This window comes from Euprymna scolopes, chromosome 21 (genome assembly GCF_053919585.1).
Source record: "Euprymna scolopes isolate OS-2025 chromosome 21, ASM5391958v1, whole genome shotgun sequence".
In the NCBI taxonomy this organism is placed as follows: Eukaryota; Metazoa; Mollusca; class Cephalopoda; order Sepiida; family Sepiolidae; genus Euprymna; species Euprymna scolopes.
The window spans coordinates 7,351,738-7,368,953 of record NC_136502.1 but is presented as its reverse complement, the minus strand read 5'-3'; the positions used below and the strand labels follow the sequence as shown (position 1 = coordinate 7,368,953).

The following is a 17,216-nucleotide window of genomic DNA, read 5'->3' as shown; positions in this document are numbered from 1 at the left end:
GAAAAGTGTAAAAGATTGTGTTAGAACTAAGGAGATGTCATTGAGGAGTATGTGGTTAGAAGTGAGGAGTGGCTTGGTGGGGATGACCATTTCTCTTCCCTGCAACCTCTCTCCCACAGAAGAGACGTTGCGAACCTGTCTCTGTTTTATCGTTATTTCCATGGCAAGTACTCGTCTGAGCTCCATTCTCTGGTCACCCCCACCCCGCCAATCTTTCATGAAAATTTTCCCCACTCGTTACCTGTGCCTAAACCAAAACGTAGATTCCATGAACAAAGCTTCTTTCTCAGAACTGCACGGCTGTGGAACTCTCTGTCGCTTGCCTGTCCCCCCCCCCTCCGAATTCAACTTGGATGTCTTCAAGTCCAACACAAACAAATTCCTGATGAACAGCTTCCTTAAGTAATGACACTTTATCAAATCCCCAATACTACGATACTATCCCACTGATGTGTGTACACACAATAACCCTTATCCCCGAGTGGATCCTGGGCCTTGATAAGCGGTGACCCCCATGTAAAAAAAAAAAAGAAAAGGTTATGGCCAATGAAGTGGAGGTATCTGAGACCAAGGCTGATTATGTGAAACGTATGGATAGAGAAAAGGAAGAGGAACTGGCTAGGAAGAAAATGCATGGAAGGTTCTTCCAAAATATAGCAGAAGTGGCTGATGAAAGATCATGGCAATGGCTTAGAGCTGGGTATCTGGCTAAGAGTACTGAAGCTTTTGTTTGTGCAGCACAAGAGCAGGCATTGGGAACACGATTGTTAAAAAAAGTGGTTCTAGGAGAGGAAGTTGCTGCAGACTGCCGGATTTGTGGTAAGACCTCAGAGTCAATTGCGCACCTTGCAGCAGTGCGTAGTGGACTGGCCCAGAGAGAGTACCGCCAAAATACAATCGCATGGGACTCAGGATATATTGGGAGGTGTGTAAGAAGGTTGGGATGAAGTGTTCTGGAAAATGGTTTGAGGAGGTGAGAACAAGTGAGGATGGCAAGGTAGAGGTATGGTGGGATAAAAGTGTCATAACGACCAAGCAATTGGAACTTAATAGTCCGGATTTCGTCGTCATGTACAAAGTCTAAAAAACTAGCAGATTGTAGACTTTTCAGTACCCTGGAACAGGAATGTGAGAGAGAAGGAGAACGAGAAGTGGAGCAATTATGCTGCATTGGCTTTGGAGATAAGGCGTATACATGCGGTTAAAACACAAATAATCCCAGTCGTAGTTGGTACACTAGGAGTAGTATCAAGTCATCTGAAAGGACAATTGAAAAAACTACAAATCTCTGATGTTTTAGGTGGCCTTCAGACCTCTGCTATTGTAGGTATCACCAACATCCTTTGGAAAACTCATGATCACTGAAGCTCTTGCTTTGGAGCCGGGATTAAGGGAAATCCTTTGGAAATGAATCCGTCCCTTTCCAGAGAGACGTTGATAAACGAAATTAGAATTATTATCATTATTATTATTATTATTATTATTATTATTATTATTATTATTTATTTATTTATTTTTGATATATTTCTCCCTATATATCTTTTTTCTTTAGTATTTTTTTCTATTTATCTTTATTTTTTCCTATCTATTTAGCCTCTATTTACCTATAGTATATTTTTATTTTTAATGTAAAGTTCTTATGTTAGGTTTGTTTCATGCATATATAAGGTTACTCTTCTCTTCTGATGAGAAGCATCAAGCTTCGAAATACCATGGAATAAAGAGATTTTTTTTCATTATTGATTGAATAATCAAATAAAGTTTTATTTAACTCTGAACTGTCATCCATTATTTATTATGTTCTTTTTCAACCCAGTGTGTTGTCCTCAGCATATATACCTATCTCAGAGGCAATTTTGTCAGGGAGGTTATTAAAAAAAAATTATATTTTATTTTTATTTTTATTGCTTAAATATTATTCTTTTATTTTTATTGATTAAATATTATATTTAATTTTTATTAAAAATAAAATGAAATGTAATATTTAAGCAATAAAGATAAAAATAAAATATAATATTTATATTTTATTTTATTTTTATCTTTATCACTTAAATATTACATTTAATTTTATTTTTATTGCTTAAATACTATTTTTTATTTTTATTTTCTTTGCTTAAGTATCATATTTTTTATCTTTACACTAAAATATTATTCTTTTATTTTTATTGATTTAATTTTATATTTTATTTTATTTTTCTTGTTTAAAAATTATATTGTATTTTATCTTTATTGCTTAAATATTATGTTTTATTTTATTTTTATTGCTTAAATATTATTTTTTTTAATTTTATTGATTAAACATTATATTTTATTTTTATTTTTATTGCTTGAATATTATATTTTATTTTATTTTTATTGCTTAAATCTTATTTTACATTTTTATTTTTATCGCTTAAGTATTATATTTTATTTTTATCTTTATGCTTAAATATTATTTTTAATCTTTATGCTTGAATATTATTTTTTTTATTTTTATTTTCATTGCTTATATATTATTTTTTATTTTTATCTTAATCGCTTAAATATTATTTTTAATCTTTATCGCTTAAATATTATATTTTTTGTCTTTATCGCTTAAATATTATATTTTATTTTATCTCTATTGCTTAAATATTATATTTTTAGTTTTGATCGCTTATATAATTTTTATCGTTTTTGTTCTTAAACGTTGAGGCAGAAATAAGAAATAACAGGTGTTTCTAAAAAATCATTAAAAGATTTTATGGAAAAATGAAATAATTTTTTTGTCAGTTTATTTAACAATGTTTGTCATTTTATTGAATCAAGTTTGGAATATATCTTTCATGTAATGTTTATTTTCGGTGATGCAAAATTTCAAAAACACATAGTATTTCTTCTCCACCCTATATATATATATATATATATATATATATATATATATATTTCGGCAGCATTTTTTCCTTTAAGCATATTTCATTATAGTAAAGTACACAGACATACAACAGATACAATTACATCAACCAGTTCCTGCCAGAAGTGAAGACTGTTATATGGAAGTTTTAAAGGACCAAAAAACAGAATTAATAGACAAAAATTATATATATATATATATATATATATATATATATATATATATATATATATATATATATATATATATAATTTTTGTTTATTAATTCTGTTTTTCCGTGCACACATGCACATACACACAGATAAGGTCACTTCATATATATATATATATATATATATATATATATATATATATATATATATATATATATATATGAAGTGACCTTATCTGTGTGTATGTGCATGTGTGCACGGAATTGTCTCTACCAAATTACTCTGTCAAATTTTGGTATACAGACTTGAAACTTGATATATAGGGAATTCAAACCTGTGGAACAAATTCGATTCGTTTTACAGGCGGTAAAATGGCTGCTAAGGTATCAAAATTTAAAAATTGGTAAGCCAACTCAAAGTGCTCTTCTACGCATTTGCAAACACACATTTACTCGTTAAATTGTGTTAATTTTTCAAGTTTTGATTCCTATTTATTTTCAGGTGATAAAGTTCTGAATACTGATAGAGAGTTAATGTTTTGGGTTCGATTCTAGTTGATGCCACCCAAGTCATAGATTTTTTTGTTTTACTTTTGAAATCACTACTATATATTGGGTACAATATAATAATCAATAGAGAATTGGTTCTATAATAATAAATACAAAATCTGCATAATTGAAAATATCATATTTAAGTGTATTTTGCTAAATGTAAAAAGTTGATTGAAGTATCACAACTGCTTTATTTCTTTTTATTTTCAGGTTGTGATTTCTTTACTTGACATGTTGGAACAAGTCAGACTGTCCACGTGTCTGTTGCTGTGACAGGAGAATGTTACTACGGCTATGTGTGCTACTGTGTGTGTTACTGTCAGTCTTACATAGATGCTTGTGTGTGGACCTAACCTATCATGTACAGGAGGAGAGGAGTCCCAGCTCACTGGTTGGGGACATTGCAGCAGACACACACCTTCTGGATCATGGTTCATCATTGCAGAACCGACTCATCACATTCAGTCAACTGCATAAAGGCGTGACAGGAAGTCCTGAACTGTTCAGTGTTTCGAAAAAGACCGGAAAGATTTACACGACACAGAAGCTGGACGCTGAGACACTTTGTCGGCATAACACAGAGTGTTTTCAGACCATGAAGGTAGCCGTTCGACGAGGTGAGTCGTTTGTGAAAGTTCTGAAAATTAAGATCGTTATCAAAGACATCAATGATCACCAGCCAGAGTTTCCGAAACAGAAGGTTGAGATCAAGTTCTCCGAGAGAGATGGAAAAGGAACAAAAATCTCCATCCCAAATGCCATCGACAAGGATGTTGGGATGCACAATTCGCAGATCAAGTATCAAATACGGAATATCGATGAACCATTCGTGCTCTCTGTTTCACAGAGAGTTGATGGAACATCAGAGCTTTCAATATGTTTAGAAGAAAAATTAGACCGGGAGACAAAAGACTCTTATATGATTCAAGTCATCGCTAAAGATGGTGGCTCGCCACCGAAACAAAGCATTCTTGACGTTCACATTTCGGTAACCGACGTCAACGACAACTCGCCTCTCTTCTCCCAGAGAGTTTACAATGTTTCGGTCAAGAACAATCACCAGAGAAGCCGACCAGTGGCCATTCTCTCTACAAGAGATTTGGATTCGGGCAAAAATGGAAAGGTCACTTACCGTTTCAGTTCCAAGACTTCAGACATCGTCAAGAGTCACTTTGAACTCAACGAGATTACCGGGGAGATTTTCTTAAACAAGAAATTCACATCACGGCAAGATTTAACTTATAAGCTATTCATCGAGGCCACAGATGCAGGCAACCCACCCCTGACCTCGATCGCAATGGTGCTGGTCAATTTGATCAACCAGCAAAATAACCCTCCAATCATTGATGTCAACTTTGTTCGAGCCACCGCCATGATCTCTGAGGACATTGAAGTGGGCAGCTTCATCGCATATGTAATGGTTATTGACCACGATGTTGGTCAAAATGGTGAGGTCGCATGTGAGCTCCACCATAGCAAGTTTCAGCTGCAAAATTTGGGGCTCAAGGAATATAAAGTAACTATTAACAGCCCTGTAGATAGAGAGCAAGAGGATCATTACGACGTCACCATCAGTTGCCAGGACAAAGGGTTCCCGCCCTTACACAGCAAAAGCAAATTTTCCATCCAGGTTACAGATATCAATGATGTTCGTCCGCAGTTTTCCAAGGACACGTTCAAATTTTCAATCTCCGAAAACCAGAAATCTAAATCTCCTATCGGCTATATAAATGCTACAGACCCAGACTTAGGATTGGGCGGTCAGCTAACATATACGTTACTGACCAATAACATCAATTTTATACCTTTCCAGATTTCAGATAATGGATTGATAACAACGGTTATGTCTTTAGACCATGAGTTTAAGCATACATACAAATTTCAGGTGCTGGTTAAGGATGGCGGGAACCCTTCGCTCAATAACACTGCCAATGTCGTCGTTGAAGTCCGGGATGAGAATGATAATTCTCCGTACTTCACTTACCCTAGCGTCAACCCTTTTACAATGGACTTTGTTTATTATCCCCGTCACACCAGCAACATCACGGTGCTAAAGGCCTCTGACAGTGACAGCCGGGAGAACGCTTTTCTCAAATATGAAATAACTGGGGGGAACGATAACCAGTTATTCAACATAAACCCTTACACTGGCCTCTTGTCATTCACACGGGTGGTCTCTCCACAGGACGCAGGCTCCTATGAGCTGGACTTCACAGTCAAGGATAGTGGTATTCCGGTTTATTCCGAAAACACAACAATTTACCTGCTGCTCACGGTCAGCAACAAGTCGTCCGAGATGCTCAATGCCGTGCATATAGAATCTGATGAGAAGATCCATCTCTATCTCCTGATCGTTCTTGTCTCCGTGGCTGTGACAGTGTCGGTTCCAGTCACAGCTGCCATTTCTATATGCATAATCCGGTGCAATGCAGAGAAGCAGCATAGCCGGCGGCTTGACCGAGGAAACATATCTGGCGGTGGGTTGTGTGTAGTTGAACAGAGACACTTAGCACGACCTTCTGACTTGCAAACCTCCTGCAGTAACATGCCTGTTGCTGTGTCGGGCCATCCGGACAAGCTGAGAATCGCCCATCAGGAATTTCATGCCAAGGCTACTGGCCAAAAAAGCTCAACACTGGGAATGAAAATCCTAGCAGGAACAGAAGTTATGCATGAGGTAAGTCTGCTCTATTCTCTGCATGTTTTTTTTTTGTTCAAAATGAATAAAAGAGACAAAAGATTCAAATTATGATTTTTTTTTTTGTTCAAAATGAATAAAAGAGACAAAAGATTCAAATTATGATTTTTTTTTTGTTCAAAATGAATAAAAGAGACAAAAGATTCAAATTATGATTTTTTTTTTGTTCAAAATGAATAAAAGAGACAAAAGATCGATCGAAATGTTTTTAAAATAACGCTTAAAATGAGAGCAGTAGTCCGAGGAATCCAAATTATACAAAAAGATTAAAAATCTGTTTGCAATTAAACTTTATTTATCAAAAAATATTTACCCACAGAGAAAATTAATTTTATTTCATGATTTTGTTTATCTTTAAAATTTTATAAAACAATTCACAGAGAAAATTTTCTTTTAATAATAAACAATTCATAATTCCATGTTACTTGGATGATGAACGTAGATTATTATCCAATGAAATTGCTCGGTTTGTTAACATTGAAATTTGCAAATGGCGTCATTAACTTAAATTTCTTAATCAAGTTTATTAGACTAAAATAATTATTCATTGCCTCTAAAGCATTGACTGACTATACACATTTGCTTTTCCCTTTTTACTTTCTGTGTTTGGTTTGTCAGGTGACAAACAATTCATATCACACAACATATATTTAACAGGGAAATAACCATAAACTGTTAATCATTTACATTTTTGAATTTTTTGAGATGAGGATTGGTTATTCGTATTATTTGGATTCTTCAGACTACTGTTCTCATCTTGAGCATTATTTTAACAACATTTCGATCGATGTAACTTCCGACCTTCATCAGGTGTGTCTTGTTGAACTCGGAAATCTACACGGTTTTTAACTATTACATTCAGATGAACATATCTCGGCTCAAACAAAAATTTAATAATCAAAATAAGCACCATCAGAAGCAATACACTTTTGCAAATGCAAAACAAGTGTATTTATGCCAGTAACGTAAAAAGTCTTACGTTCTGGTGGCGATGAAGTCACTGAAGGCGTTTTTGATATCGTTTAGGTTTTTGAAGCATTTCTCATGCAGAAAGTTGTCGAGATGCTTGAAAGAATGGTAGTTGGTAGGTAAGAGGTCTGGAGAGTATGGCGGATGAAGCAGAGTTTCGTAGCCAAATTTGTTCAGGATCGGTTTAGCAATGTGAGGTTGGGTATTATGGCGAAGGAGAATTGGACCTTTTCTGTTGAAAAATGCTGGATGTTGTTGTCAGAGTTTCTGATGCATTTCACCTATTTGTTGGCAGTAGTTCTCTGCTCTAATGGTTTCGCCTGCATTCAAAAAACTGCAATGGATGAAACCGGTTGCAGACCACCGAACGGTCAGCATGACCTTCTTTTTATGCAACTCTGGCTTCGGGAAGTATCGTGTAGCTTCGTTGGCCTCTAACCACTGGGCTGAGCATCGCCAGTTGTCATAAAGAACCCAATTTTCATCGCAAGTCACAACCCGGTTGTTCTTGTTGAATAAAAGAAGCAAAGATGACACTTCATAATGGCGTTTTTTTTGGTTGTCGTTCAATTCATGAAGCACCCATTTATCAAGTATTTTTGTCTTTCCAATCTCTCTCAAGTGGTTGGAAATCGTAGTATACGGTATGTCTAATTAAGAAACAAGTTCTTTAACAGTTGTGCGTCAATTAGCTGCGATTAAAGCTCTTACTTGATCATTGTCAACATCCGATGGCCGACCACTACGCTCATCATCTTCAAGACTCTCGTCACAGCCACGAAATTTCTTTAACCACCATTGTGCTGTGCGTTTAGTAGGGGTTCCTGAGCCAAACACTTTGTTGATCTTTCTAGCTGTTTCATCAGCTTTCCGGCCTAGCTTGAATTGAAAGACGAAAATTGTGCGAATTTGCTTTTTTTCTATCTTGTATTCAACGTTTTGAAAAAAAAGACATAATTGTTTTAAAACGATTGTAATTTAAACGATTAGATCCAGAGAAAAGCACTCCTTGAAATGCTGTATTAAAGTAAACATATTATAACAAAAACTTATTTGAAAATGCATCATTCGAAATCCAAATTAACAATTCCGCAAGAACTTTCTTCTCAACCTAATGCAGAGAATTTTCATTAAATAATATTTTCGTTTATCCAATTTTCACATGTAATGTCAAACAAGCCTTAAAGTATCAATACTCCCTGGCACTGCCGGGTCGGAAAAGCTAGTCGTTAATATTGCTGCAACTGTTGTTGTTGTTGTTGTTGTTGTCGTTGTTTAGTATCATTCATGATTTGCTAGCATTCGTTTCCTCGATATCTCCCTATTAAGGATTCTTTCTAGAAGGATATTGAGTACTTACGGGAGGGATAATGTAAAGGTTGCAAACGTATCTTAGTGAATGTGTTTCTGTGGAACGATCTGGATTCGAACTTGGCATACCCAGGCTGTCATAACCACTGGGCTACTATCACTTTTCTACTATTGCTGTAGTTATCGCTGTTATTATTTAAGCTTGGAAGATGAAAGCCTGAGATGATCGAAGTTCGATGAACATGCTAATTCGCGACAATCCAGGCCAAACGACGGGCAAATTGATTGTTGCACAATTCATTTGAAGTCGTCAAATGACACGAAAATCATCTTTACTTTCGAAGAATTGGCTAAAATTGGATTCAACGCATATTTTCAATTAGTGAGAACGATACGAAACATGTAGATATAACGGACGAAATGGAAATGGACATGGCATATTACTGGCGATTGGCCCGTTTCGAGAAAGGAGACATTTAAAACGATAAGAGTTTTTTTCTACTTACGCACAGATAATATACATAAATGCTTACGATAATTACCATGTATGCTATGATAAATAATTGTGATGTATATTATGATAAATAATTGTGATGTATATTATGAAAAATAATTGTGATGTTTATTATGATAAATAATTTTGATGTATAATATACTTTTAATATATAATTATACAGGCCTGACTAAAGACTACAGGGATTTCGTATTTCGTAATATTTTTTAATTACTTTCTCGGCATAGTAAGCAAGTTTTTGAGTCTGGGGTGGTAATTGGTGCAGTATGGATCCAAGGATTCTCCTATCGGCCATCTCAAACTTTTTTGATCCTCGCGATCCAGAAACTTGCTCGCCATGTCGAGTAATTAAAAAAAACAACGAAAGACGAACTAGTCTTCAATCAGACCTGTATACATAATGACTTGTTCATTAAACACATATATGTATATATTTAGAGAGATATACATATACATATTATATATTTGTGTGTATTTATGTGTGTATATATATATATATATGCTGAGTTGTAGAAATTTCCATGTTGATATTTTGGAGACGCTTTAATTTACTGGTAGAGATGCACCGTCGGTTTCCATTATGACATGCGTCTAAGAGAGAAGGAAAACTCTGATGTAAAAACCTGTGGTCTACTGTATGCTCTGTCTTGTGGCAGTCATTTTCACCGATTTTCAGTTTAACAGTAATATCAAAAAACGTGGTTGGTTCTACACAAAGCTTCATCACTATAAACAAATCCTCTGTGTGGATTCCCGAGCAAGTTAGATATTGTAGCGAAACCTCATACGTCAAAATCGACGGAAGAGTCCATTTATATATATAAAGAAGCAAATCTGTTAGAATGACTTTTTGAAATGTCTCTACATTTAAATAGACAATAAGTCTTATTCTCTGCTTCCGGTTCTGTTTTCACATTTTCCATTTTTTACAACATTCTTTTGGTTTCTTTTCTTTTGAAAAAGAGGTGTTATTCTCGAAATATTAAAAATTTCCACCAATTCCGGCTATTTCAATCAGTAAGTCCATATTTATGATTGTTTTGGACAATAAATAGATGCACGAAGACAAAAAGAAACAACTTACAAGAACTTCGCCCGCTTTTTGTTTTTATTCAAACTTCATATCACTTTAACACTTGATTTTCTGCTTTGTGATAGCCTTCTTATACTCTTGCATATTTATTTACCAGTAATGTTTCAAGTAAACTACCTTTCCCTTCTATATAGATAAACATTGTCAAGTGTTCATTTTTGGTGCTTGATTATAATAATTTACATTTTAATTAATTATGCCATAACTTTTATAATATATCGAATTATAATTATATATATGCATATATTTATTGCTAATAATAAGACTTTTGTAATTAAAGCTCAATAGATGTAAATGTTTAACTCCAGAGCATGTATAAATAAATAATAAGAAGGCCAGTAACCGTGTTTTTTGTTTTTTACACTTCTGGAAAAAATATTCTTGACGAATCGTTTCAATAACAGTTAGACAGCTAACACAGTTTTATACTCGTATATCTTGGTGTTTCTATGGGTATAACTCACCAGAAGAGAGGTTGTTTTATTTGCTTTCTAAATAGAAATTCAGGATATATAACTCTTAATGATTCTTGTCTGACTGTTAACGAAACGGTCCACCAAGAAATGACCCATTCAGAAATGAATAAAGTGATGACTAGAATCTAACCATCAATTATATATTTTTTCACAGCAAAAAACAGGCTCCCACGTAATAACTGAATGATGTATTTGTAAGTCCTTAGTCCTGACAGGCCAGCTTCACTTTTGATGCTTTGGGATGAATTACGCTTAGGGTTTATTTTACATGGTGGTCTCCCTTGTGGCTTTGCCAGGCTACTAAAACATGTGCATACGAGTATTATGTTTTTTTCCTAGCAGTTCACTTCCTGTAACAAAAAAAAAAAAAAATACTCAAGCTGAAACCTAAAGACAGTGAGTCAAATACGGTAACGATTAGACTAGCTTGCCACGGTCTTTAAAAAGTGTTTTCATACCTACTTATTCTTAACATAAGGAATCTGTCATGTGAACGATTCACAGATGCGCAATCATAAAACAGTTGACAAACAGATAAAAATCAGATAACCCCAAGTATCAATTTTCAATTTTAACCTCTTAGTAGTCCTTTTTCCAAATGAAAACAGATTAAAAATTTTTCCACACGCCCGTATACCCGATATGCAAAATTTCAAGCCTGAAGTTAAAAAATTATTGAGTATATAGATTGAAAAGTGTGCTCACTCGAACATATTCTCACTTTTATAGATATATATATATAGGTATGTTTGCATGTGCATATGAATATATATATATATATATTTGCTCATATAAGCGTGAATATTTTTTTTTCTATATCCATATGTATATGTACATATCGATGCCTCCATTCAATCTCGAAAGATAAAGGATATGCCCTGTAGAGGCAGCTGCGCATGTAATTGTGAGGCAAGGGTTGCACAATCCCTAACCACACCTCTCCTGAATCGGCGCTGTTAGAGTCCAGTGGCAAGGAAAAGTCTAGAACGACTGGAAACAATGCCGAGATAAGCAGAGATCACATACAGCACCTGGAAGTCCCAAATGGTCACTCATTTAGTACTGACCAGGTTCAACGTTGCTTAACTTTGGTGATCCAGCGGAAATAATGTGTCAATGTGATTATGGTACATACGTGTCTATGTATATATATATATATATATATATATATATATATATATATATATATATATATATAGTTTTTATATATATATATATATATATATAGTTATGTCTCGGAAGTAGAGTGAAAAGCACATCTTATTTTTCTTTTATTAATATTATTGGAATTTCCTTGTACACATTTTTGTGAATTATTCCATGGATTTCTGCCTTTGGATTATTATGGACCATCTTCTTCCAATTACTGGATTTCCCTGGATTTTACTTGTACAAATGGAAATTCTTTTAACTTTCTTGAAGTTTTACATTTTGATTTTACCGTCACTGGATTTTTTTATCTTCCACCAGACTATCCATTAATGTATAATCACCTTTTTCTTCCCCATATTCCCTCTGCTTAACTTATTTTGTTTTCAAGTAAGATCTTTGACTTACTTGTTGTTTCATCAAATACTTCTGCATGCAAAATCCGATCCCGCATTTTGCTAATTCCTACCCTCTGATGAGAAGGAAAGTATTTCTTCGAAACTCCGCGGATTAAGGACTATCCATTTATCTAGTGTTTCCTTTTCAGATTAAATATGTTTTTAATTCATTTCAAAGTGTTTTTTAACATATTTTATTAACTGTTTGCTCATATTATAAGCTCTATTTCCTATTTGGTTTTATCGAACTTTTATATCTGGCTGAGATAATTTTATAAATATTAATTCTTTAATACGTGTATATTTGTGTGTGTGTATATGTGTATTGGGGTGGAGAGGGCTCCCGTAAGCCGTGGTGAACGCAACCTTTCTAGGAGAAGCAAATCTCTGATTTAAAAAACCATAAAGCGGAAGACCATTACCCGCATTAAGCTGGTCTGCAGTTTAATTTGTTGCTGGCTATCTTGCTCTTGCTTGTTGCTGGATCTCAACATTTTGAGCCGAGAGAGAGACTTAGCTGTCGTACAAAGCTAAGACTCTGTAACATCATATTTGTATAGATACTCACTCAGGCATTTGGGCTCATGTATTTTAAATGTCTGAGGGAATGGCACTCGTCTGACAAGACGTTGCAATCATCATATATATGTGTGCATATATGTATGTACACATATATATATATTTATATATAAACTAACATAAAAGAAACACTAACCTAGTTATAAAACAGATCAAGAAACTAAATATCCAGGCCAAATAGAGCACACACAAAGGAACAGGTCAACCAGAGGTCAAATAGGCCTTTGTCCGATAAATGCATGCTCATTGGCTGATAGGAAGGGCGCGGTAGATGCTAGAAAGCTAACTAAAATCTCAATAGAAGATGCGCATATAAAAATGACAAACAACCACAGAATTCGTGCATAAGCCTGAAGAATCCTAGAGTGGATGAAACGCGGAATATTCAGTGTAGCTTAATCGCCATATACATTTTATAAATTACTAACTAGCTCTACCTACGTATTGAGCACTTTTGAAGTAAATACTTAAAGTTTATGCATAAATCTATACTTTTGTATATTAATTTTATGTGAGTAAATTAAGTAGTTATATATATATATATATATATATATATATATATATATATATATACGGCACAATCACGTTGACACACAGGTTCTCACCAGATCCTTGCAGTTAAGCAACGATTAGACTGACGAGTACCAGATGGGTAACCATTTGGGGAGGCTAGGCACACAAAGTTATAGAGATTTCCGGATTGGTATCTGGGGACACATTAATTCACCCTAGTCTTTGCTAAAACATGGATCTAGGATAAGCTAAACTCTGATTAGCAGTTGTGCCAAAAGGATGGTTAGTTCTATGCACAGCCTTCACCACTATCAACAAATAATTTGTGTGGATTTCCAAACAACTTAGTTGTTGTAGTCGAACCTTATACTCGAAATCGACGAGAGAGTCCATTTATATATATATATATATATATATATATATATATATATATATATATATACATTTTTTTTTTTTACATAGTGATCACCACTTATCAAGGCCCGGAAGCCACTCAGCGATAAGGGTTATTGCAAGTACATTGCGTTAGTGTGGAGATTTGATGAAGTGTTTACCCATATATATATGCCTGTATGTGTTTATATGTGGGTGTATAATTGTCGCAGTTATTATATTATGTGTGCGTATTTTCTTATATGCATAAGTGTGTATATTTGTGCTTGAATTGACTTGATTTCTGATTAACAAATAATATAACTGAAATATGGTTTCATCTTTTTTGCACCCTTCAACAAAATCCCATTATAATTATTAAAAAAGAAAATTAATTTTATGCTTGATGTTAAATAACGTCACATGTGAAATTGATTCTTACAGTTGACTAAACACAGAGGAAGGGAACACAATTTTGAAATGCCAATGGAAGAACGCAAGGAAGAACTTCATGGAATAATTTGAGAGCATCATCACAATAAACAATTGCAATTACTAGTAAAATACCCGTTCTATGACGAGTGTTAGGTCATATGTAGAAACTAGAAGGCGGTACTGGTGAAGTGGTTACCATTATAGATTTAAAACTTGGCATGGCATGGTCGAATTCTGTTGAATCCATGCTGTCATGTTCATTATGGATGCTGGCTATTTTCACGTGATCCTTTCTGTGAGGAGAATAAAAAACGGAATTAAAATTCACTTTCGGTAACCTTGTAACTCTTGCTTCCATTATTTGGTCATTCAGGCTTCACATATTACTGACTAAGGAAAAAGAATTGCAGTTTTCTTGATCAAAATCTATCTGACACTTATTATTGGTTAGTTTTGAACCTTGAAGTCGTGTATTTTTTAGCTCCTTACATCAAGCTGTTTCATAGCTATTAGTGGTTGGAGAAGTTTCTTGTAATTATTGAAAGAAACAAGCTTAGTCTTGGCAGCATTAAACGTTACCATCCATTTTTGACCCATTCTACTACATTGCCTTAGGCATATGCTCATTTGTTTCCCCTTATGTCTGTTATAGAGCGTGTTCTCATCAGCAAATATATCCATCTCAGAGTCTATTTTATCAGGGAGGCCATTTATGAATATCAGGAATAATAAAGGTCCAAAGATCAACCCACGAGATACACCTGCATATTATTTATATCATATTGTTTACACATACAACCATCGAGGACAACCTGGATTCTTATTTAAGAAGGATTTAAGTATTCGTCCAGTAATACTATAGGATCTGATTTTCACGAGAAGACCATCGTGCCATACCCTGTCAAAAGCATTAAATATATCTGGGGCTACTTCCCTCCCTCACCTGTCTTATCCAGTGCATGGTATATACGTTCAAAGATTACAGTTAGAATATCTGCAGTAGAACGAGCATACCTAATTCCATATTGATGGTCAGACAGAAGTTTAGCATCTGTAAGGTGATGGACTAGAGCTTGATTAATTATGGACTCAAATATTTTAACAAAAAGGGGGGGGGAGGCTAATGCGGCGATAATTTAATGGGTCAGTTTTTTTGTCACAATTCTTGTAAACTGTTACCACATTTTCAAGTGAATTTAATAAGGAAATACTGGGCTGGATATAGTGTGCAAGCAATACCGTAGACTGGATTTTGATTTTTTGTTCACAATGAACACAGATTAATAAGTTAAATAAATCACTGGCTAGTAAGAGTTAAACATCGATATGTCAAATGCATTGCTATATCAGGCTAACTTTAAGAATCTGACCAAGTTAATTTTATATTAGAAGATATAAAAGTTATAACTTAATCAACAGATTTATATTACTGTACCTGTGTAGATTCTTTTCTAATAAGAATTTCTCATCGGTTCCTTTGTTTCTTATTTAACACTTGTGACAGAATTAAGAATAGATTCCAGCATGACAATTTGCTCCCTGCATTTCTCCTTTGCTCACAGTGCAAAGGTGATGTTACATCAGCCGCAAATGTTGTCATGGGTCATCCTCTCCTAAAACAAAGATGGGATTGATAGTGAGTTAAAAAAATAATAATAATTTATTACATTTTCACTCCAAACAAGGCACAGCGCCATTTTGATAAAGGGGGCTACTATCATGGATACTATATACCGAGTTGAGCAGCAAGATGTTTGTTCACATTACACTTGAACTTTTGTATGTCAGTATAGTTGGGGAAGCAGGAGCCTGGAAGAGAATTCCAAAGTCTAGCAGTTCTTGGGAAGAAACTATTAGAGTAAAAGGCTTTCTTACATTTAGGGATTTCTACTGTGTAGGGGTGGGATTTTGCTGCTTATTGGGTTTGTCGGGGTATTTATGTCGAGGGGGTAGAAGAGCTTGTAGTTCCTCGGAGCATCCACCATTATAATACTTGTAAAACAGGCAGAAGGATGTAACATTCTGTCGATGGGACAGAGGCTGAACCTTAGATGACAGTTCAGGATCTATCAGGTTGGCGAATCTCTTTTGAACCCTGTCCAGGAGTGAGAGACTAGTAGCAGATGCACCAGCTAAAATGTGACAACAATACTCCATACATGGTCGAATGGTTGCCTTGTATAGGTACAAGATACTTTAAGGCGTAAGTAACTTTCTAGCATGGTAGAGAGAGCCCGCCTCTCTCGCAGGGCACCTTGATGGCCTTCAGGCCGAGATCGGGGTGTAGTGTCTGTTCTGGCAGGTGCTGCAAGCAAAGACCATTGCCCTTGTGGCAATCTTATGGTCCATGTAGGGGCAACCCTACAGGGGCCAGCTGGCAAATCACTATCCAGCTCCCATTTCCCACCTCTTGGGAGCTGGTCCTTTTTCCCTTCCCCCTCCCCTTCTCTCTCCACATTAAAAAACGGCCTTGTGCCTAATTTGCTCAGTTGGGAAGTAAATAAATACAGCTCACCTTCCTCACAGCAGCCTTGGCAATGCTCTTGATGTATCTATTCCAACTCATGTTCCCTGTGAACGTTAAGCTGAGGATTTACTAATTTAATGAATATTGGCAAATTAACTGAATTCATATTTTTACTTCTTGCTTTTTTGATGTTAATAATGTGGGTTGAAAGTTTTGTGAGAGATAATTGCAACTTAACGTACAGGGTAACTTCCTCCGTCAAAAATCAAAAATGAATTTTCACTAATAAAAGTTTTAATAAAATTCACAATTCTCTTTGCAATCCAATCATATTTGACACTAATAAACTTCAATCTATGCCTGGATTGTCCATCAAGTTTTACTCTTCACTACCCCACAGTCTTTGTTTTATCATCGTTCAATTATACATATCATATTGTTATTTACAACTTGATCGTATTTCTATCGTCCTAACATTGGGTACGTCATCTTTATCTCACTTCTGAACAAAACCTGCAATTCTCTACCTGAAACCAATATTCTCTTCTTTCATCACCAATACTCGGATTCTCATGTTTTCACCAGTTGAAATAAATGTTCTCTCTCCTTCTTTGATAAACTCTTAGTTGTGGCTTCAACTCCAGATCTAAAATAAAAGACTTACATC

At 34.9% G+C, this 17,216-nt stretch overlaps 1 protein-coding gene across 2 annotated transcripts in view; it reads left to right on the top strand.

Moving 5' to 3' along the window:
• Nucleotides 1-17,216, top strand: part of LOC145241983 (protocadherin beta-16-like) — a 408,640-nt gene that overhangs the window by 241,785 nt on the left and 149,639 nt on the right. The window contains exon 3 of one of the 2 annotated variants that reach the window (XM_080104855.1): nucleotides 3,786-6,252. In XM_080104855.1, the coding sequence (XP_079960981.1) occupies nucleotides 3,856-6,252 (2,397 nt within the window). In that variant the 5' untranslated portion in view covers nucleotides 3,786-3,855. Of the gene's footprint in view, nucleotides 1-3,748; nucleotides 6,253-17,216 lie in introns of those variants that run through there. The other variant, XM_080104856.1, reaches the window with a different exon arrangement.